Source organism: Pezoporus wallicus, unplaced genomic scaffold (assembly GCF_028554395.1).
Source record: "Pezoporus wallicus isolate ANWC-B61680 ecotype Strahan unplaced genomic scaffold, APGP_CSIRO_Pwel_v1 scaffold_13239, whole genome shotgun sequence".
NCBI classification, from domain to species: Eukaryota; Metazoa; Chordata; class Aves; order Psittaciformes; family Psittacidae; genus Pezoporus; species Pezoporus wallicus.
The window spans coordinates 4,927,743-4,951,835 of NW_026642052.1; the positions used below are offsets into that span (position 1 = coordinate 4,927,743).

Sequence of the window (24,093 nt, forward strand, 5' to 3'; positions counted from 1 at the left end):
AAAGGAAAGCTTAATAAAAATCAAAGAGCACTGAAGAAGACTTAAAAAAGACTTAAGTCAAGACTTGGAAAAAAAAAAACACCAAAAACAAAACCCAAACCAAAACAAACCCTCAAACTTTTCTTTACTAAATCTTCCAAAGTTTTGGACAACAACAACTTCTTTTGGTCACTAGAGATGGTAACAAATCTTCCTACCGCTTTGTATCAGTGTCCTCCTCCACCCTTGCTAGACAGCTGGCTTTAAATCACTGATGTGTGTTGCAGAGTGGGAGAAGGAAACTAAACAAGATCACAACCCATTCGCATAGGATAATGGCTTCCATGCAACTGTTACTCAAGTGCAAAGGCATAAAACTCACTCAGCAAACATTATATTTAAAAAAAAAAATCACTTCAAGTCATAACAATGCTTCACTTTAATTCCTGTATTTTCAAAAAGGTGGTAGAAGTACTGCATTTTTTTTAAACAATAACATGCTTCTCCTCCTTCAAACAGAAAATATCTTTAATCTTCAAAACAGAATGATTTTCTGACATTGAAATGACCAGACATTCTTAATTCATGAAAATAACAAATGTGTTTCTGAAGCAAGAAGTTGCCACAATGATTATTTGTAAACATTATACCCACAACAGTAAGTACATCAAAACCCCACACTTCCACCTTAAAATAAACCACAAAACTTTGACATGAAATACATAAAAAGTTTATTATGTATGTACCCCATTTTTTGTTATCTAAGAGGAGAAAATCTGAGGCAACAGTTTGGTGCAGTACAGAGAAGCAAAGCAATATACAGTAGCTGCACACAGCTTGATTGGTTTCGGATCACAACTAAATACTCTTACTATGACCGTTAGTACAGAAATGTTCTGTAATTAGAAAAAATGAGAATTATTACTCTCATGCTGTACAGTCTCATGTTTCTTGGTTAGAAAAGAACAACTGATTGAGTTTGAATCTTTCACACCTGAACCTTTCACACCAACTCGCTTGGCTGTTGCCTCTGGAATGTTCAGCACAAAGGTTAAGCTCCAGACATAATTTAAGTGCTTTTCATGTGCAAACTGTTACTGGCTAAAGCTTTCAAAGTACATTTAATTACAGATATGAACACCCTGTAAAGATATGAGGATATGATAGCAGACCCAGAGGCCAATACAGATTCTTAAGAGAAATGCTATGTTCCACTGCAGTAGCTCTAGTCCCTGATTAGGTCCTTCCAAAGAGAGGGATTATTTCAATTGTAGGAGATAGACCACTCTTTGACGGAAGCATCATGGGATGTTGTTACCAGAGTGTGTTCATCCAGCCATGCCAAACCGCTTACATGATGTAGCCTGTGTGCATCTGCATGGCAGTGTGAAATAACAGAAGAGAATTAGGAAGGCGAGGCTGACAAAATAACTTCAGCGCTTATTCCAAATGTGATTTTCAGCTGCATTAAATAGTAACAGTATATTTTAAAAAGTGACTACAAAACAACAGAAGAGTTCTGGCTATTGTGGTGTCCTGGGTTTAGCTACCAAGGAGAAAAATTGACTGCTACTGCTAAACCCAGGACATGTGGCTACACAGAGACTAATGTAAAGGCTAAATTAGTTTGGGAACATTCAAAGCTTAATTCTAGAAAGCTGTGTTGGATTTCGAGAACTACTAGCAACTCTCAAAAGTAATCTTTTGAAGGAAACATACCTGGTATCTTGACTCTGGTCTCTGGATCACTTACAGTCCAAACATATACCATCATGTCCATGCCTCCAGAAGCAAAGTGTTCATTGTCAGGAGACCAGGCAATACAAACAATTTTTGCATGGTGTCCGTAAAAGACATTATGCTCCTATTTGAAAGTTAAAGATACAGTGTTACTTCATTAGCTTAAGCTACTTCAGGAAATCCCTGGCTTTTAATCTGTAGCATTACAATAAGCTACTGCAATACTTCGCACAAAGTACATTGTCTGATGTATTGTACATCCATCGCAGTACAGATGGATGCCCTAAGCAAACCAACTGGTGGCTTCATTTCATGCTGTTTATCTAAACACTTATGAGGCTGGTAAAATTCAAACCTTTTGTAAAAAGATCCAAGACTTTTTCAATGAAAGCTGGATCTGTAAAGTGCATATGCAGTAAGTTACTTTTCGCTTAGAGACTTTTAAAGTAACCCCACAGATATTTCTAAAAACAAAATTCTTTCAATTTTTACTTAGCAATGTTTCTGTGGAATGCCATCTGCATTTTTCTAGTTTGGTGTGGTTTCAGTTACCTTAATGATTTTACAGGCTGATACACACAATGACTACTCAGCTGAAAAGGGGAAACTGCCCATTCTTTGGTTCTTGGTTGACACTTAATTGAGGGATAAAAAAAAAAAAAAAAAAAAAAAAATCAAGATTCCCTGCCCTAATGTATCCCTTTCTTTGCTTACTTCTTACCACAGTAAAGCACGTGCCATGCCAGCAAATTTTTATTGCCAAGTCTGCTTTATTTAATTCAATTTTGTTGTATTGCATGATGCTTATCAAGCTGAGCCTGCATTCTTGTCCATTTTCCAGAAACGCATACCAGCTCTAGCAGGCATGCACATATTTTGTTGACTTTTTTCCCTTTAAAAAAAATCCCAATCCAACAAAAAAGCACCCCTCAAAAAAAAAAACCACCACCACCACACAAACAACTCCCCACCAAAAAAACCCAAACCAACCACCAACAACCCCACACATAAGAAGCACCCCACCACACTAGTGCTTCAGATGATCAGAATAAGGCACATGCATTACTTTGTAGTGATTACTTTCTAATCTTTTATATTTAACTACTGCTGCCTGTGGAGATCCAACTCCTCTGCCATGTGTTTGCTATTAAACGCTATTAAACAGGTAGCCAACCCACGCTGTACATTTCCTCACCTATTCTTATGATGTGGAAGCTTCACAAAGGCTGTTGTGAACAAAAAAGTGATGCTAACTAGAAATACCAGTTTAACAGTCATAGAAACACCAAATATAGTGATTTAACAATGAAGTCTCAGCTGCCACATTGTATTTCACCACAACAGGTTTAGACATGAAATGCCAGTCAATTTGTTTTTAAACAACAATTCTTACCGCATAGCCATCAGCAACACTAAAGACAGTGACAACTTTGTTTGCATCACAGACTGCAAGAAAGGCACCATCGTGAGAATATGCCAGGTCAGTAACAGGACCCTTAGCTTCCAAAGACTTCTCATCATTTTTCAAAGAGGTTCCTTGGATTGAATACAAACGGACATTCCCATCCTGCAAATTAATAGTGAAGAAGGGGAAAAGGTACAAAAAAAAAAAATCACTTTACAATAGAAAGAGGAAGGCTTACTGAACTGAAGGAATGTTTTGCATCAGCTCTATCTGGTAGTGCTTATATTAAGAACTAGTTTAAAGAACCTGTCATTTATGCTGGCTACAACCCACCAAGTCTAGAATACAGACCTGGTTTCTAGAATTTACCTACTTCAAGCATATACTCAGTAAAAACAATTTGACAATTCAAAACCAGCAAATACAAGATAAAAAGTTAAGCGATAATGGTAGAACCTGGGGAATTAAAAGTCCAGGAATACCAATTACACACAGCTTGCTTGTTGTAATAATGCTCTTACAAATTGCCACATACTACTTCTAAAGCCATCTCCTAGTGTTAAATGTTTCTGTTACTAGTTACAAGTTCAAAGCAGGACAGATTTAGGAAGTGCAATCTTACCGCTCCTCCCACTGCTGCTGTACCTCCTCCAGGGTGAATGGCTACAGCTTCTGGCTCATAGCCAAGGTCATCAATTGCAAAACATTTCTTCTTATCTTTCATCAAGACAATCTGCAAATAGAAAATTAGAAACTAAGACTCTTCTTCAAAGTGCCCAATACAAAACTATGACTAAGCCACAAAGTTTAGTCATAAATACAAATGCACTCTCATTGCTCACAACTCTACTACATTCTGATCTTAAGGGAACAGTTTAATTAAAAAAAAAAAGAAAGAAATGCCTTCATGTAGTGACTAACTAATCTGCCACACTGGAGTACCTATGCGCTCTAAATTAGGTAGTGCAGGGCATGCTCTACTGCCTTCAGCTTTGCCTCATTTGGTTTGAGCATGAGCAACACTGACAAAACAGTATTTTTAGCAATGCTTACTGCATTCCCAGTTTGCTCCTTAAGGAAGGGAGGCAGGACCAAATTAGTAGAAAGTTAATACTGCAATGTTAAAATTTAACTTTGTACCCAGGTCTATACTATGGACAACTGGAATTATAACTCACATGGAAAACAGGTTTGAACAACACTACTCAAAGTTCCAAGCATAAAGCTAGCACCCATAGAGAAGGCATAAATCATTTGAAGTTACGCATACATTGATACAAAATAACCTCGGTGCAAAGTCTCTAGCTTCGTGCTATCTTAACACTCCTGGCAAGCAACCTAGAGCTACCTATGCTGTACAACAGCACTAGTTAACTGGCTACTTGGATTAGCCACAAAAAACCATAATGCAGGAACAAGACATCCTTTCCCCAAAATCACAGCACTGAACAGATCAGGCAAGAGCATGATTCAGATGCTGTAAGCCTTCTAGCACAGAGCTGCATTGATAACAAATTCTGATGCATTCACACAACCGACCATGTGAGATTTAAACCTATACATAAGACTTTCAAATTGGTACAGGATGCAAAAAGACAAGCCTAGCAAGCATCCTGATGAATGTTTCCCATAGCTGTCATTAGGAAATTCTGCAGATGTGCAAGTTGACCTCACACTAAACAGATTTGTTGGAAACCATCACATTACCACACACAGCACTATTAACAGAGCAATTGTGTTAATAATCCACAAGTTAATACTTACTTGTCCAATGCATAGAACTACAGTATAGCCACCAGGACCCACAGCTAAACATTTTGGCTGAACATCCATTTTCACAGCATCCTGGCCACTGGAGGAAGGTGTGCAAAATTGGAGAAGCAGGAAGAACAAAGCAGAAAAGAAATTATCCCATGCCTAACATTACTCAGAATTGCCTATTCAGATAATACTACTGATACTAACTATCAAGAATGTATAATTTATTTTTTAATAATCTGCAAAGCTTCCTTGTGTTTACTGTTTAAAGCATTAGTGTCTTGATTAGGTAGTACACCTGCTAAGTGAAAGTCAATGTTACTACACTGGAGTTCATTTATTTTTCTTTAAACTACGTGGTGACCTTCACAGCTTTCTTTAAAGTTTTTTGCTTCAACTGCAGCTTCCATGAAGAAACAGCCACGTCCCACCCTTCCTAACCACATTTATTACTGATATGCCCAGATATTTATGAATCAGAAAGTGGGCACCCTTCCCACAGTCTCCTAACTGAACCACCTGATACAAGATTGAGCTCTACCTAACCTGTGGAAGGGATGAGACAAACTGAAAAGCCTGGGATGCATTTCTTGTTGTCACAGAAAAAAGCAAGGTTGGTATAGCAATCATTTCTATACAGTTTCCATGGTAACTTAAAACCTGAATAAACTGTAGCATAAATTTCTTTGCCACACAAGTCAACAAAACTTGCTGTAGAATAATTAGGGATGTAATGCTACAATAAAAGGCAACATTTTAACTCACCTGTAGTCCCTCTTGCTAAGGTTGGTGTAGCGCACAGTATCATCCATACTGCAGGTGACCAGCTGATCCATTTCATCCACTGCCATTCTAGAAACCTGGTTTGTATGACCTTTCCCAGAAAAGCCATCATTCTCTCCAGTTTCAGAATCCCAATAATGTGCATAATAGAATTAAGGAACATTTGGAAAGACTGGTGCAGTCAGATACAGAATCATAGAACAGTTAAATAATTGACCAAATAGCTAAGTTTAGAAGGTATCTCTTGAGATCACTTAGTCTGACCTGCTGCTCAAATCAGTGTCAGCTACAACAGGCTGCCCATTCCGCTGGATTCTGAGCATCTCCAAGGATGGAGATTCGACAATACAGAGTTCAGTCAATCTCATACCCTCAAAATATTTATTAAATGAACCTCTGTTGTTCTGTAATAAGCTAAATGACCTGCCACAGACATTAGCAAATACTGGAGCAATTAACATCAGGTCTGAGAACAGGAAATACTTTTTAAAGAGTCATAGTTAGAAGTCCTGCAACACTGGCTTTCCCTGATGTTGTACGTTAACATCAGTCTGAACTACTAACACTGCATTACAAGTTTGTAAAGAAACAAGTCCTGTATTTACTACCATTTATGCCAATGTGACACCATTTTAATGCACCACAGCAGGCAGGATGAAAGACTGCATTTTTACTTATAAGCTTCAGAACACTGAAAAAAATCCAAGTCTTCTAGCTGAACACATCCCAACCTCACCCTTTAATGTGCCCTTTGCAAACCAGGCTGCATTCCCAGTGTTTTGCTCCAGAAACCAACAGGAGTTAAATAAAGTGTCAAAAGTAGTACAAGTTCTCTTCAGTAAGAAAGTCAGTGAGAAAGCCTGATGACATTTGGGATATCAAAGAACACAGTATGTCACAGAACTTCAAAACCACACCTTAATACAGGAGAAAAAAAACCCCACAACTGTAAAGAGAAATGAATGATAACAGGTCAGAGATGGGTCAGAAAGTTTTTCTGTCCTGAACATCTGAAAAACAAGACACATGACTTTCAGAAGATCTATGGCATGTTACTGAGAAAAAGCCATACATATTTTGTGTGTATGACAATACATGAAAAGTTACAAGAGGCTAATTTATACATTTACTTGCTCCTCCATACTAACAATTTACATACCACACAGTAGTGACAACTAAAAATTAAGAACTAGTTTATATTTAGCAGGCAAGTGTAAAAGCAAACAGTACAACAGGCAAGTTAAGGGAAAGTAAAATTAACTTCTATTCACCTGTGTAAAATAAACATAAGTTTTTGCCTTTGGCAAAGCGCTCTTTTTTCCTCCAAACTAGTTCTCAGACTATAAGGCTAGAACAAATACCACTATCATTCAAAGGATATTAATATGACCATCATTACTTCCAGAGTAAATATAGGACTTTCCACCATTTTTATGCACTGTAAGACACTGAATTGATTTACTATGACCCTGTGAACAGAACACAAATAATTACTGATGGGCAAATTTTCATCTTAACATATACATAGATTAAACCTATTTCAGAAGGTCTGTAGGTAACTAGAAAATAACATTTTTTTCATAAGCATTAAAAGTCACCCAGAATACAAATCACTACTTAACAGCACAGTCACTTAACAGTTGCAGCACTGCTATTCCCATGTACTACTTTTTAAAGAGAATGAATAGGCACTATGAATATCCTTATTAGCCTGCTGGGCCAGAACACTTTCATGGCCTTTTTCATTGACAAAGTTTGATTTTTCAAGCACTTTATGATTCATGGAAAAGGACTAAATATGGTCATGTACCCACATCAACTGTCTGAATTGTAGCACCAATAGCAAGAATTTGGGACATCCATTTCTAGTTCATGTAAAAATGTAAGTTCCCAGGAGAGTGCTGTGTCAGAGAACTCTTTAAATTCTAAAATTAAAGCTCAATTGCACAGTAACCCTGGTCACCTTGTTCATAACACACTAGCTCTGACAGAATGAGACACCACCAGTAGTTTTCTATCTATGCTCTATTTCGTTTTGCATCTCAAGAATGGTTAAAAGCTGCTATGAAAAATAAGGTGATAACCTTAACTGAAAACAAAATCAGCCTCTATGTTTGCACAAAGCACAGCATCATGCATGTAACATTTTAACTTCTTGATTCACATCACACAGGGCTTGTCTGGTAATGCTAACTTAACAAAACCATTTTTCAATAGTTACTGCTCCATCTGGACAGCGTCAAACACCGAGTCACTTATTGCAGAAATGGGTGCAACAAGAAGTTTAACCTACCTTTATGACGCGTAAAGGCTTATTTGGATTGTTCTTGTCCAAATAATTAATATAGCCGGACAGGGAGATAGTCAGTAAATGGTCTTTCTGCCACAAGCAACCCAACTGCTGATCCAACACATTTGATCCCATGTTAAAAGTACTGACAATAGAATTAGCACCAACATCCCAGATTTTAGCAGTTTTATCTCCAGAAGCAGAAAGCAACTGACTACTGTCAGGGCTCCAACTAATCTGTGAAAACAAATGTCACAAGATAGTAAATGCATTTATTATTGCTAAACTTCATAGTCCATGAACTTGGAAATACTACGGACCATTTGCACAAATGAAGTGATACTTACAGCATAAATACCTCCATCATGAGCTTTGCCTCCACCAAGAGCACACACTTTCTCTCCAGTCTTCCCATCGTAGACAAAAATCTTAAGAGAGCACACAGACGTACAACTTAAAAGGAAAAGCAGTAACAAGAAAAAAAAAACAAACAAAAACAACTGAAACACTATTACTTGCACTACAGAAATCATCCTTTTGTTACGTGGTATGCTTACAGGTTTATCAAAGACTAGATTTTTAAGGAACAGGAACAAGTATTCCTGTATTTAAGACTAAACAAATGAGATTACAACTGTAAATAACCACAGCAAGATACTCTGTTCATTGGATCCTGACATTTGAAATTCTGGAAGATGTTACATTTTTGGCTCCTGCCATGATGGTGGCTGCTTAGCACTACAGTCATGGGAACGTGCCCTCGTAGGAGGGGGAGCTACCTACAGTGTCATTGTCAAACCTGCCCTTATCAGCAGGGAGTCATAGAATCAAAGAATGGTTAGGGTTGGAAAGTCCACACTGGGCTACCCATCAGTTCAGTATTTTGACCATACTCCTCACAACCATAAGGACATATGTATCCCAAAAGTCTAATATGCTTCTTCCGAAATAACCTGTAGAAATAATATGCTAGGGAGATGGTATAGAGAAAAAAGCTGAGTGAGAACTGGTTATCAGTTGTTACAGCTTTATAGGAGGTTATTTAAAAGGTTAAGCCACTCATTTCTTGGCATGAAAAAAGCAACATGTATTTTACATTACTAACTCTATTCCCAAAATATACAAGAAAGTCTTCTTGTGCTAAAATCACTAGAAAAATAATTTCTTTATTTTTACCTGGCCATCTGCACTAGCTGTAGCTAATCTGTTCCCATCAGGAGAAAACCTCACACAGTTTACAAACCGTGTATGGTCCTATAGGGGAAAAAAAAGTAAGAATCAGAACACAAGATAAGAACAGACTCTTTTTACATAGAAGACAATCCAGTATCAATGAAGATCTCTTACACGCAAGTCATAAATTAGCTGTGTAGGAAGATGCCTGCTGTAGAGAATGGCTACAGAGCAAGTCTAGCCTCTAGCTGAAGAGGATGATGGGGGTTGAGAATAGTCCAGAGAGGGAACTGTGGCATCAGTAGCCAATGGAGTTCAAACAACTTAGTACAATGCCACATGAAGGAGTACTCAGTTTCAGGGATAGGCAGGAAATAAAACCCACAGCTGCAGGCTAGATGCAACCATGAGATTTTTTCCCTCCGGTCACTGGCTTCTTCTGCAACATTTAAACTCTTGCTTCATCACACAAATAAGTTTTACACAAAGAACAATACTTCATCCTTCTTACTGTAAAAGACACAGGCATGAAGAATAGTTAATTATTTTACTGGAATCTCATTTCTGGGAGACTGCACTAAAGGTAGCTCAGGGAAGTAGCCAGGCAAGACTGATGTATGCTCCCCAAATAGACTATTTACAAGTAGGAGACTATTCAAACCATGCTAACTAGGAAACAGACGTTAAATAGGGAAGCACCACAATGAGGCCAATGCAAAGAGATTTGGAAGACTATTTTTAGTATTATGAAAGGCAGGTTCTTAACCTACTTTCTTTAACTATGATGTTTCCTGATGATACCTCAAGGCCTAAACCATACAACAGTCTGTACCCAAATCAGATATATCAACTCAAATATCACTTTAAAAGAAAGACTGTATCACAAACAAGTGTAAGCAGCACTGGTAAGCAATTCAGACTTGAGAGCTCAAAAAGAACCAGCTTAGCAAAATGCAAGTATCAACTTAAGTTCAGAAATATATTAGGCAACTACATCATTTCATTGGATTGCACAGCTCAAAACAATTCCTTTTCTAGAACCACAATGGAATCCTTTCTAAAAGTCAGTGTACGAAGAGTACTCAAGGAACCATATTTAAGAAAATAAAAAGCCTACAACTGTCATCTTAAAAATAAAACAAGAACTAAATATTTTTACTTTATTAGTGCAGTAACATCCTGTATCTCTGCAATCATTTTTTTTTTTTTTTTAAGGCATGCCTTCTGCCACCAGAAACAGCTGCAGTAGCTTTAGGCTTCTCATCTTCTTTGGCCTCCAGTAATGATGAATGTCTTAAATGTGGTAATTCCAAGCTTTGTTTGATTTATTTAAAAGATTTTAACTTACAGAATAGGAAACAAAAGTTAAAAGAAATGCAGAAACAAAAACTGACCACAGAAGTTATATACGCAGTTCTCATAGAAATCAGTTATGTTTCCAAGTATCTACACTCACCCTTTTCTAAGCTGTCATGGGATTTCAGATTTGAGCACTTTTAAGCAGATTGGAAAATTCCATTCACACCACCAAATTTCTTGAATCAAGCACCTTGGAGATTATTAAGAAATTCTACACAACTGCACTGGGAAGCAGCGCTCAGAAAGCGACAATAGGGCTGATGAAACATCCTGCTTCTACAGTTATGGAAGAGGATGAAGAGCAAAAAAAGAAAACTGGAAAAAGTGCTTCAGGTTTTCTTTTTTTTTTTCCCCCATTTATTTCAGTTCTCTTGGACTAAGGCAAGCCTCCAGTTATACACAGGTTTAAGAAGGCCACTTGACACCAACTATGCCTCAAAAGGAGGAACCAAGAACTTCTGTAATGACAGCTAGCTGTGACAAGAACTGCAAGCTTGTTGGAAAGCTTTCAGTCAACTTGCTGCACAGTTTAGCAGAGCTACAGCTCAACTTAAACTCACACTTATTGTAAACTTGAACTTGAATGGCGGTCCCTCAAAGAAAGCGGCACAGTTGTCATCACTGCCAGTTGCCAGACGATATGGTCTTGTTTGTTTAATGTCCACACTATTGATCACTTTGTTGTGCCCAGTAATCTCGCCAACAGAAGAACCACTATCCCAGAGGAACACTGCTCCGAATCTAGTTGGAGAAGCACACAATAACTACAATTCATAAAAGTTACACGTAGATTAACTTCATCAATATCTGCCAACAACTGCACTCAAAGAAAAGAAAATAGGTCATCTCGTTAATCTCATGCAAGCTCCTCATAGTTCCCTGAAGGCTACTTGAGACCTTGCTGGAGAGAGAATCTAATCTTCAATAGGAGACATTTGCTGAAGGGGACAGACAAGCAAATTTTATGTATAAAGCTTCTAAAACCCAGAGATCAAAAAGATATTCTTCAGTCAGTTTATAGGAAGAAATAATTATTCTGCCTGCATAGTCGCTACACCAAATGTGGAAAGCTAGGATAACAACGACATTAGATCATTAATCTGATTATTTGGCCTAAATTGGGTGCATTGCTTTTACAACTACTTAAAGGTTTAAGGAAGAAGAGTTATAACAGTATTTGTCAGTTCTACCTTTAAATCTCCTTGAGGGAAAAAAAAAAAAAATAGTATAATCAATACAGTGGCACTAAACTACCAGAGCATCGCTGTTATAAAGGAATTCTACAGAATCACTTCAGCAAAATTCTAGACTGAAAGTTCATCCATCTAACAGAAAACTTGCAGAATCTGAAGTAGGAGAACAAGTTTACAGAGTATCTACCCAGGGGCAGGTGGGGGTGGAGGGAACAACAAAGGACAAAATCTCTTTCAAATAGAAAGACTGAGAGATTTGTCAAAAAGACACAGTATATGATGGCAATTAAAAAATGGTGCAAGAGGTCAGGGAACAGGACCGCACTATGTTTTTCAGACCTTTAGGCATAGGACTACTCTACCTTAAAGATCTGTCAGTCTTTAAACAATAAAGAAAGGACACAAACCTGACTAATGAGCACCTCAGTCAGATTAGGACAACTGGTTGCGATTTTATTTATTACCATAATAAAGCCTAATAATATGGGTGCGTTGCTGAGGGAGAAAATTCAGATACACTTTTTTTCCTTTATTTTCTTACTCTTATTCAGCCATGTCCTCTCAATCTGTGAGGTATAAGAGAGGAGGAGGAGAACTGGCTGGTGGTTCTTCCTTCCCACTCTACCAGAGTTAGAATACCTCCTTATACCAAAGGCATACTAACAGCTATAATTGAACATAATATTCAAATCTAAAAAACAAACAAGACCCCACAATTTTTAAACTGAGAAATTCCTATAGAACTGTATTCTCCAGTTTTACAGCTGTCAAAGACTGCATAAAGAATTCTCCTGCAGAACAGCTTGAAGTTGAAACAGGGAACAAGCCACGATTTTCTCCCCTTGAAGAGTAAAAAGCTTTCTGCAAAGAACCTGCTTTGTTAGAATACAGAGATTTACCATATATGTATGTATACACACACACACACACACACAAAGAATTACTCACTTTTCCCTTCCTTCTCCAACCACAGCAATTCTCTTGCTGTCTTCAGTCCAGGCAAGGTCCTTTATTTTTCCTGCAAAAGGCTGATACTCATACTTCAGTAAGTGTTCTTTCTGTGTAGTATCCCAGATTCTCAGCTTTCCAGAAACATCTGCCATAATAAAATAGAATATAACTATTGTTGTTCCAGCATGACTCAGTCACATGATTTAACGATCTGCCAGGGTACAGATTTTCAGCTACACTGAACACTTGCACTAGGGAACCTCTTTTCCTACCCTATTACAACTACTACAAATTACTTGACTGAGGAACACTGATGACTACATCCATTTCACTGAATGATGCTTATAGTCAGATAATAATGTTCAAGACACGCAGCAATATATACAACATGGAGAAAACTTCTGCAGACACACAAAAAAACCTGCACAGCAAGAGGGTAGGAACTCTAATGTACAGCCAGTATGTGTCAATTATCCATGCTACATACACACACACACAAAACCCCTAAAACGAAATCCACACAACCCCACCACCACAAAACCAAAACCTAACAAAACCAACAATCATACTACCCTCCCCAAGACAGCTTACCCACACTCATTGGGAAGTAAGCCACCCAGCATCTACAATCTGATGGATAGTGTCTGATGCACTGAAATTAATACTTCAGATTTTTATTATATCTTCAAAGCACACCCATTTTGCATCCAAATACCAGATAGATGTAAACATTCAGAAAGATTTTTTCCCCACAGAACTCAATTCATGCACACTCATCAGTATATTTTTTTCTATACTGAAGCATGTACACACGTCATGTTGTGCACGAATACCTGCACTATCTGGATTACTGCAAAAGAATCCAACAGTATATTCAAACATTGTAATGCCACACGTGGCAGACACAGCACAGGTCATAACAATTTATGGCTTAATATAATGAAAATTTCCTTGCATAGCCCTAGAGCTTGCTTGTATTCGGAGCAATTACTGTGGTGCAGCATTACCAGATTTAAAAATCACCAGAGGAACTGTTCTATACCCACACAGCAAATTCTGTATGTACTGAACCCTTTATTAAAGCCACTGTTTTAGAATAGACCATGTGCTAAGATATGTATATGTCACCTTAGCATAAAACTTTTGAATTCTGTTCATCATTTACTGGTGCATCTTCACAGTTCAATTTAAGCATACAGCAACCTTGTCTCTGTGGGACCTGACCATGGACCCACCACCCTTCTGCTAAGGACAGATGTAGAATCCTCCATTTTACAAAATGTGTTATTGAAGCAGAATTCTAATGTAGAGTTAAAAATTTAATTGATTGCTCCATCTATTAATAGATGGTACACATAAGCTTTAACTTTATGATATGTCCCATTACTACATCTCTTATGACTGCAGTAAGAGAAATTACCATAAAAGCCACAAAGCACATTGCCAAAGGTCTGTCTCACCAAGCACATGAAGTATTAATGCAGGTTGCACGGCTAATGCAGATTTATAGATAGAGAAATGAATCTTACATGTTATACTTAGAAACAGCTTAAACAGCCTGATACTATCTTCAGACCCCATGCTCAGCAGTATCACAGAACTATTTATAAATGACATGCAGAAGACACTTTTTAAGGGAAATACTGCAGCCTAAACTGATTTACTTGGGTATGACACAATGTCTGAAAAAAGTCAACTGAATATTCCCCAAGGAGCAAGGCTTCCTTAAGCTGATCATTACTGAAAAACTTCTTCACAGATCAGATTATGTGTATATAACTCTTCTTTTATAGATGACTGAAAATCTACAAGGGTGCAAGAACAGAATACATGGTCATTCTGAGAGATAAGTACAGCACAGACCTAAAGCTGTAGAATAAAGAATGCAAACTGGACTTTAAGGTATTCAATTTAACATATGGTCACACACAAGACTGAGCCAAGGAAGTCCTGGCTCTGGCTGCTTTCAGATCAGGGTGGGGGAAAAAAACTGAAAACCCAAAAAGTTGTACTGTTACTGTTCTTAAAGATTCTCCAACTACTTAAAAGATAAGTATTCTAATACATCTTTCTGATGTGCAAAAAGCCAGCTTTACGTTTTAAAAAACACTATATCTTTTAAATTGCTGAAAGAGAAACTCCAATTCTACTAATTCTGTTAAGACCTGTGCATCTAAGTCTGGACTCCCTTTCTAAGGAGCTCATACTCAAAGTGTTTTCTTTTCAGATATATTACTTAGAAAGTATTTCTGTATTTGGGCACATTACTTGTTTCTGAAGCATTTTTAATGGACAATGGCAAGCAGATGTTAAAATATCCATTGATTAACTGCAAATATTTTTAAGAAATTGAAGTTATAGTATTATATTTATCAATATTCTTCAACTGTATATCAGTCCTCTTGAAAAAAATTTTTTTTGAAGCAAGCTTCTATTAAAAAGAGGAGAGAAAGGGTTAGTTCTTTGTAAGTCATCAAAACTGCAGCAATTTCCATTAACAATCCAGGAAATTTATGCTGTAGAAATTCATGCTACCCATTCTCAGATTACTGATTCACATGCATTACACAGAAACCATGAATCAGCCTCTTCCCTGTTAACTTACCAAAGAAAGCTTTTTAGTTCAGGTTACAAACGTGAGAAAAGTCATGACAAGTCTTGCCAAGTTTAGTAAGGAAGAAAGGAAAAAGGAAAAGAAATGGGTATGTGCTCTTCGAGAATCCCCCTCCCCTGCCACCAATGAATCAAAGTTTGTTAACAAAAACAATAGTCCTGTATTTCAGAAATAAGTTTCCATTCTGCTGCACATACACAAGTCTTCATTACACTAAGATTTGTTCTCGTTAATGCTTCACACCAAGTATTTAAAGTTCATTTCCATGTTCTTTTTGATTTAAATAATTTTAAAGACCAAGCATGTCACTACACTCACTACTTTGGAAAGAGGTTAGAGGAACAACTACATAAATCATTCCTTCCTCAGGCACGTATATGTAATTCCATTGAAGCATGTTACATTAACTGTGCGTCTTCTGTGAAGCATTATGACTCTTCTGCCATCAAGCACTTCAACAGCTCTGTCCACATACCCCATGCAGCATTCGTGCTGATACTTTACCTCCAGATGCTATGTAGAATCCACTGGGAGCATACTTGGCAACTACAACCTGATGGGCATGCTCAGTGTAGATGTCAGCAATTGCAGGATTCTAGTTTAAAGAACAAATAAAGTTAATGAGTTGTATTTCCTGGTTTTCGAAGGCATAAAATCAGATATTCAAAGATAAAACTTAGAAATTCTGTTCACACTCCTCCTCTCATACCCTTCCTTCCACCTTAAATACAGCTATTGTCTAAAACTGTAAAGTGCAGCACACATTGCAGTACACAGTAGAATACTTTAGTGCAGTACATAATAAGTGCAGTACACAGTAGAATACTGCTGTTCAAAGCAACACTCTAATTTCTAACAACTGACAAAGTGTTTCCTCTAACAGCCAGAACTGTTGTGACTGTTTCCTCTCCAATACCTCCTGAAAGGTAGAAAAACCTTGAAAACATTAGGCCAGGCATAAGGTTTCTTTTTATGGGGCTGGCCCAGGTAAGTCAACTATCCAAGGAGAATACTAAACAAGCTGTGCTCTGCAGCGCACATCCAAAAATTCTACTAAAGTCGAGTATGAAAATTAAGCATATGGTTAACCATAGTGCGTGGCTGTTAACCACCACCATGTACTCAAGAGCACTCAGTAACCAATGAGGTGTACAATGCTTGCTCTTTTTTACTGATTGCAATCTGTTTAAAAAGCTAGTAGAAAAGCACAGGGAAAGATATTTTCCCTAGTATCAAGAGATGGAATTTTGAAAGAAACTCAGTGCCACCCCATCACGATTTTATCTCTTTAGTCTTAGAATACGTTTTCAGGTGCTTCAGGTTTGACAGTAAAACTGACTCAGTGTCTTAATAGTTCATTAAGTGTTAAACTATGGAAATACCACACAAATCAGAAAAGGATGACATCAGGGCAAAAATCTGCTCTCAAATGAACTGTGTAAAAAGACATTCTGAACCTTTTCCAAATATAGTACATACAGCAGTAATATACTACAACAATAATACACTCCTTAGAAAATATAAAATTCTGCAAGGTAACAGGTATCTTCAAGCTCCAGAAATATGACTCATATGGTCAAACCAAAAGTCCATTTTAACTGCTATTTTTAGGGGGCCTATAGGGATGCTGAAGAGGGACTCTTCATTAGAGACTGTAGTGACAGGACAAGGGGTAACGGGTTAAAACTTAAACAGGGGAAGCTTAGGTTGGATATAAGAAGGAAATTCTTTCCTGTTAGGGTGGTGAGGCACTGGAATAGGTTGCCCAGGGAGGTTGTAAATGCTCCATCCCTGGCAGGGTTCAAGACCAGGTTGGACGAGGCCTTGGGTGACATGGTTTAGCGAAAGGTGTCCCTGCCCATGGCAGGCGTGTTGGAACTAGATGATCTTAAGGTCCTTTCCAACCCCAATGATTCTATGCTATGATTAACGCAGATTTATTCAACCAAACCAGAAAACCACGTGATATTATGGTACAACTCAGCCATCCAACTAGGAAAAACTAAAACACCCGCTCTGTGTTAGAAAGCAGACAACCTCATGCTTGCAGGAGTTCTTGCTGATGCAGTACTGTTACATCTCAGGAGACAGAATGCAGCTTACTTATGCAAGAAGCAGCTCTTTTTCATTCCTGCTTTTATAAATTGCTTGAGTGCATTACAGCCCTACTTAAGCCACAATCATCTGCATTTATAGCATGTACCTCTCTCCATTTTGTAACTGGATTTTATCTAAGCAAGACATGATAATGTTCTCCCCATTCTATAGCTGCATCATCTACAAGTACAGGGAGCTCAAACACCCCACCCCTCCATTCATTATTAATGGCATATGTAAGTAGCTGCTATTTTACAGCAAGAACCTTCAAGAGTCCAGGAAGCTAATAAGATGAGAGACTGGTCTTAAACAGACTGACTTAAGGGGTTAAACATAAGAGAGACTCCCAAATTTAAGATATGGTAAAAATATTCAGGAATAATCTAAAAAAAAAAAAAAAAAGATTTTTGGATAAGATTATAGTGGTAGCTGGGAAAAATACAGTACCTAATTCTGGATTCAACAAGAAGAGCAAGCTTATGTGGCTTGTTTTGAACACTGAAACCAGAGCCACGTATGAAAGTGAGCAGTTTAAGTTCCAAGTTTCAAAGTAGGCTTAGACCCACGAAAACAGTAAAATATTAATAAGGAATGAAACCTTACAATTATCACTAGTCCTTCTCACAGTGCTTTTTCAGCACTGCTCCTGGAGGTTTTCTTGTTAAATGAAACCTCTACATCATGCTCAAAGATCAAGCATTAACCCCAAATGCTATACCCATCACCACTGATTAGCTAACACTAGACAGGCTTCAGACTTAAGAGAAAAGCGATCACTGCATTTTGACGACTCGTTTTGTTTTTTTGTTTTTATTAGGACACAACGATCTCATTAGATTACTGCTCACAGAGGGATTAAACATAGACCTCCCGATATTTCATTTGGTTGTTACAAACTATGATAGGGGCTTCTATATTATTCAGAGAAAGCATGGCTCGCAACTACAAGCGGACACAGTTCCATGTTGAGTTATGAACAAATCACAACATTCTTTAACACAAAAGCCATAACACAGGCTCTGGTCAGTTTTTGTGTCACTGCTACAATACATTCTGTAATTGTCTGCAGAGCATCACCTGTCAGTTATTAACAGTAGCAGACCCTCCTTGCCTGTTAGGTCAGCTTGCCTATTGGCACGAATTACACCATAAAACCCAGAGATTTATGACTTTCACTCTCAACTTCCCTTGAGAGTTTAAACAGTCTAAATCTGAATTCCCACAATCCCACCTCGCCTGTACTCAGACTGTGCCATGTGCTCAGAGCTCTGGCTCACACTAGGACTGACATTTGCATCAGGCAAATCTTCAGTGAGCCGATTCAGGAAGATAAAAGCGAACTGTTTACTTCTAATTTAACCCCCAAAGTAGGGACATATAAGCATTAATTATAGTGCAAGGGAGAAGTCACAATCCATAACGGGCAAAAACTGTAACGTAAGCAAAGTGGCTTTTCTCCCTTCTCGCATCACTTGGTGTGCCATTACAGTGTTTAACTGAGACTTCTGGTTTCAGAAAATTGAACTTTGCTTGTTACTAAGAGCAAAGCACTCTTACAACATTACACACTGAAAACAGAGTGCAAGCTTAATTTTGGTTTTAAGTGGATGAATTTAAACTGATACCAAAAAAGAAATTTGAAAAAATAAATAAGTTACTAATAGAATTTCTGTATTACAGCATGACAATAAAGAGATCATCTGAATATAATGGGAGTAATGAGATAAATCAGGAAAACAGCTCATAAAAAATAAAGTTTACAAAGGTGATTCACAGATGCAGCCATAAACAAATCCATTTTTGCAGAGACCTAAAAATTCCAGAGAGGTATAAGCTAGCCCCCTGCAGTCCTCCTCACTGCAGGACAAATCTGCAGTAAGAGAGGAAAGTAAATCTAGGGGAGAATCTGATTTTCTACAGAACAAGCATTTACTTTGAAGAAAAGTATTTTTTGAGAAGTAGTAGCAAGACAATACCTAGACATGCAATGTTTTCTCCATACTTTTCAAAAGGATGCCATCTTTGAAGTCATTTAAATAACTCACTTAGCATTCCTCTAGTTACCACCAGAGAAGAAAAAAAAGCAAGCCTCCACACCACTGAAAACATTAACTGGGGCATTCTTATAGCTAATCGATGAGGAAAGTTCCCTGTGACCAGGGCTGAGAACTCAACATGCATGCAGCTTGAAAACAACTGACAACTGTTTTGATTTCTGGAGTGCAAGGGTGGAGGAAAAAGCTACGGACTAGCATATTTAAAGATGGGATCTGCAAGTATTTGCATGTTTCTCTTACAAGCTCAATACAGCAAATGGGGAAGTGTTCATCTATTAGGCAAACACAACACTCAACTTCCTAACAGCAATATTCGAGGAGATGAACAAGGCTAACCTGAATATACCAGTCTCTCGACTGCAATTCCTATGCAAAGCGAGGGAGAGAACTGCACATTGTACTACAGGTTTCTGCAGTCGCTGCCTGTGGTTTTCTACCTGAGTCATGCACTCTGCTTATTCCCCTACTGAGGATCACAGATCCATGACCTCAATGGGAATCACAAACTGAGAATGAAACACGGGCTATTAAAGGCCAGAGGCTGGGAAACAAAATGAAACTTAGCAAAAGCTCTACGCTACGAAACGAAATAAATCAGGATACATTACATCAACGTTTCTGATGACGACACACTTTCCATTGGTATAAAGAAAATTGTTGCCCTTAGGATCACCTCCGATAATTTTGGAAACGCCTCGTTCAACCTGCGGAAGGCTGGCGAACACTTTTTCTATGGGAACAGGAAGAAAAAGAGGGAATAAATAAATTAAAAAAAAAAAAAAAAAAAGGAAAAAGAGGGCTTACTCTTGGCCGTACCGGACGCCAGCCGCGCAGCCATACACCCTGCCGGCAGGCGCGGTCACTTGTTGCTGTCAGCGGGGCTGTGAGGAACTGCCGGCTCCGCGCCCGCCTCCAGGGCGGCGGCGGGCGGCCCGGCGCTCTCTCTGCCAGCGGGGCTCCCCACCGCCACCACCCGCCCCTAGTCCCGGTCCCCGTCCCCTCACCGCTCCGGTCCCCCCCTTCCCCGCGGGCTTACTGATCTCGTACGGCATCTTCGCCCACTTGTTACTGCGGTGGAGCTGGAAGGGAGGCGAGCGCAGCCCGGCGCGGCGCAAGCGGACCGGCCCTGGCCCTCTCCCTCTGCTCCCGCCGCCGCCGCCTCAGCCCCGCGGCGCCCAGCGGCACAAACCAGGAAGCGCCCGCACGGCCCGCCGCTCTCCCCTGTCTTTGACCATATATAGTCAACTCTGCTCGCGCCGCGCCGCTCCCCGCCAGCCCGCGCCCCGCTCCCTCCCCCGGAAATGCCGTCGGCTCGGACGGGCCCGGCGGGGGCTGCGCTGGGGCGCCCGCAGGAGCTGGCCCCGCCCCGGCAGGGAGCTGCGCGCAGGCCGCGGCGGGCGGGCGGGCCGGGGGAGCCGCAGCGGACGCCACACGTTGGCTCGGCCTAGACTCGGAGCAGGCACCTTAGGGCGGGCTGCGCATGCGTATGCACACCCCTCCCCACCCAGCCGCGGATCTCTTCGGGGCATGCGTGGGGTTGGCGTATGCGCGGTAGCACGGCTGAAGCCGCTGAGGGGACGAGCAGGGGTGTTGCCATGGTGACAGCCGGGCGAGTGTGCGGCCGTGGAGTCGGGGGGAAATCCGCGCTGATCCTTAGGGAAGGCGGGCAGGCAGGCAGGGAGGTAGGCAGGCAGGCAGGCGGGGAGGCAGGCAGGCGTGCGGGCAGGCAGGCGGGGAGGCAGGCAGGCAGGCAGGCAGGCAGGCAGGCAGGCGGGCAGGCGGGCGGGCAGGCAGGCAGGCAGGCAGGCAGGCGGGCGGGCGGGCGGGCGGGCGAGCCTGGGAATGCCGCGGGAGCTGCGGGTGTGCGGAGAAGGAGGCGGGGGGAGCCCCTCCATTGCGTTGTCGCCCGTTTCTCACCGCTTGTGGTTGGTGAGCGGCTGCGGGACAGCTCCCGCTCTCTTTACTCCGACGGCATCACTAAACGTGGCTGCTGTGGGGGATTTGGCCCGGTGATAGCTGTCGGGACACCGCGTGTGTGCCTTAAGTTACCGAGAGGGCAGGACAGACCTTTAGTTTTGCTTAGAATCCATCATACTTGTTAGAAGGGATGGAGCCTGCTGTAATACCCTCCTGAAACAGGCTATGCAGGTCTGGTTCTTGATTTCCTCTCTCTACAGCCGTGTTGGGAAGGCACTTCCTGTCCACAGTCAGTATTCCCTTGAAGATCAGTTTTAACCTCACCCCTTACACATTAATTAATGGGGCATTTTCTCATAGTTCTGTGCCATTCGACTCCAGATATTGCTGAGGTGCTTTACAAGCTTGGAAGATCAGTTGTACCTTGAGGCCAAGTTGGATGTCTAATTAAAGTGGGCAGCAAGCTTTAATGTGAACCACATACCATCTGGTTCACGTCTCCTGTATAACTTTGACTAAATTGAATTTTTCTTTCCTTCCAATCCATTAATATAAATAGTAAGTATACCATCAGTTCCTCAGTTCAGCAAGGCAAAAATATTTACATATAATTGGCAGAAACTCCTGAAATGAGTGCTGGTTTGTCCCTTTTACATTCATAAATGCAATGTCCCTTTAACTTGCTTCATAAAGCATCAGGACAGATGGGTAAGACAGGACTTCCTTGCACAGCATGTGAATATAGTATATAGAAATAGCAATGCTCCTGGTGTGTCCTGGCCAATAGACCTGTAAAACAGGTATGGGGAAGCCCTGTGGAATTTTCCATTAGGGTCTGGGAGAACAGAGCTGAGGGAAAGGTAAATAAAGCTTTAGATTCCCAAATGCAGAAAGAATCACCATTGCAGTACCGAGTTACAGAGGTTTTAATGCACACAGGTATGGGCATTTCAGGATGAAATTTCACAAGAACCTGTCCTGAGTTGGCTTATGTAGCTACTCTGCTTAAGGAGTATTGAAGTCAGTGCACAACTATGTTGGCATTACTGTAAGAGGTTTCTGTAATTTTCAGTTGTGCACTGTACAGATTCGGGCTTTTCCCTTGTCCAGTTTGTAGCTTCATAGAGTTCTTTTTTTCTTTAATGATTGGCATGTGCCCCGTAAAAAGGAAATTATCCATTTAAAAACAGTGGGGTTTTTTCTTCACCTGTTTGGATTTTTTTTTTCAAAAATAAATGAATCTATATGTATCACATCAATATTTCATGCTGATGAAAAAACAAATATTCTATGTTGGCCATAAGGTGGTTTTGTGTACCAAAGCTCTATTATCTGTTATGTACATGAATAAAGTCTTAAGTGGCCAGAATCATGTTTACATGTTTTTGGCTACATTAGTTCATAGAATATACTTTCTTTCCCTGTAAGGGTTGCTTTTGTATTTTCTTACAGCACTGAACTTTGCTTACATCCTGAGATTTTTAGTGTAAGTTTGATAGTGACTTGCAATGATGTAGCTAATGTATTACAGATCTCTTATTCATTAGCTTCTCATAAATATCCACCTAATGGCCTAGGCTTGGAAGTAGCAAGCATGTCTACAGATACTCCTGTGAAAAATGTGAAGTCAAGAGTTTCAGAAGTGATTTTTATTTCTTTTCAGGTGCCTCAAGTACTTAAGAGGCTAGATATCCAAATCTGAGGTAGACTGGTAAAACTCCTTGTTTTCCTGGTGTTCCAGGAGTGTTCCATTTTTTAGCTCATAGAAGGGGATGGAATCGATGGATTGTTACTTTCCCCCTGTAAAGAGTTGACTTAATTTTTATTAATTTGGTGAGCAAGTCTTTTTCATGTTTCCACAACTGTCCTCATGCTTAACAGTCTTGATGTTTGAACAGAGATTTCAGCCAGGGCAAGCTGCAAGTGCTCAGCCTCTTGGGGAATCACAGCTGACTCGCATTTGTTGGCAGATTTCTTTGGGATAGTTGCAGAAGTGGCTGCTTCCAGCTGCTGTGGGGCTCTTCTCTTGAATGACTGTGTGGGGATCTGTCCGCCCAATGTCAGTTTACACCAGTGTATCTATGGAGATAGTAGTCTTTGGCAGAAAGGTGGGCAGCAAGTGGTAGCTGCTTCATTCCATCATATTAAACCTGCCAGAAAATGCTTCCACCTCTGGGCTTGTGCTTGGCACATATTAAGGTGTTCCTTTATATTTTGGAAAGCCAAGTTTCACTATGTCTTTTTGAAGAGTGTGAGTGTGCTACCTGCCTATGTGCTTCATCTTTATAGCATTAATTACATGGTGACAACATGGACTTAATATTAGGTTGATTTAAAGAATACCCAAATGTTACTTTTACTTAGTTGGTCACAGATCCATATAGCGCCTTGTAAAATACGTAATGATTAATTTCTATTCCAGAAGACTCATAACCTGCAGCTTCAGTTCTTCAGGGATGTAGATGTCTATCATTAGGCACGTGGTATTAGAGATGTTGTTCAGGTATTTAGGGTTGAATGCTAATGTTATGCACTACCAAAATATGACTCGAATACTGATGAAAACACCCCCCTTAAATTTGCAACTCAGCAGTATAGCCTGGGGCACATGTTAACAACTCCTTAGAAAGTACTTCACAGTCTTTTGGTATTTCCACATCACTTAGCATAGCATAGCATTTAAACACAAGTTTTGTCTGATGTGGAGTAGCCATCAGCTTTTCTAAAAGGAATGTTAAATAAAATACTTCTTTGTGCTGTGAGTTTTTTTTTTTTCC

General features: G+C 39.8%; 1 protein-coding gene across 1 annotated transcript; it reads right to left on the reverse strand.

Annotated features, from left to right (window-relative positions):
• Positions 1 to 686: 686 nt before the first annotated feature.
• WDR1 (WD repeat domain 1) lies at positions 687 to 20,519 on the reverse strand. Its single transcript, XM_057426789.1, has 15 exons — positions 20,436 to 20,519; positions 20,008 to 20,129; positions 15,750 to 15,840; positions 12,629 to 12,776; positions 11,048 to 11,228; positions 9,132 to 9,209; positions 8,303 to 8,383; positions 7,959 to 8,192; positions 7,045 to 7,134; positions 5,648 to 5,802; positions 4,889 to 4,976; positions 3,747 to 3,857; positions 3,113 to 3,286; positions 1,699 to 1,843; positions 687 to 1,353 (listed from the first exon to the last, which is right to left on the reverse strand). The coding sequence occupies exons 1-15, from the start codon at positions 20,449 to 20,451 to the stop codon at positions 1,244 to 1,246; spliced, it is 1,824 nt and encodes a 607-aa protein (XP_057282772.1). The 5' UTR covers positions 20,452 to 20,519; the 3' UTR covers positions 687 to 1,243.
• Positions 20,520 to 24,093: the final 3,574 nt, after the last annotated feature.

What these genes read in the sequence shown, in the direction of transcription:
- WDR1 (XM_057426789.1), bottom strand. An exon ending in ATTCTACATAGCATCTGGAG is followed by an intron (nt 12,777 to 15,749) that starts GTAAAGTATCAG and finishes TTATTATGGCAG; the next exon opens with ATGTTTCTGGAAAGCTGAGA. An exon ending in TAGTTCTATGCATTGGACAA is followed by an intron (nt 3,858 to 4,888) that starts GTAAGTATTAAC and finishes TTCTATTTGCAG; the next exon opens with ATTGTCTTGATGAAAGATAA.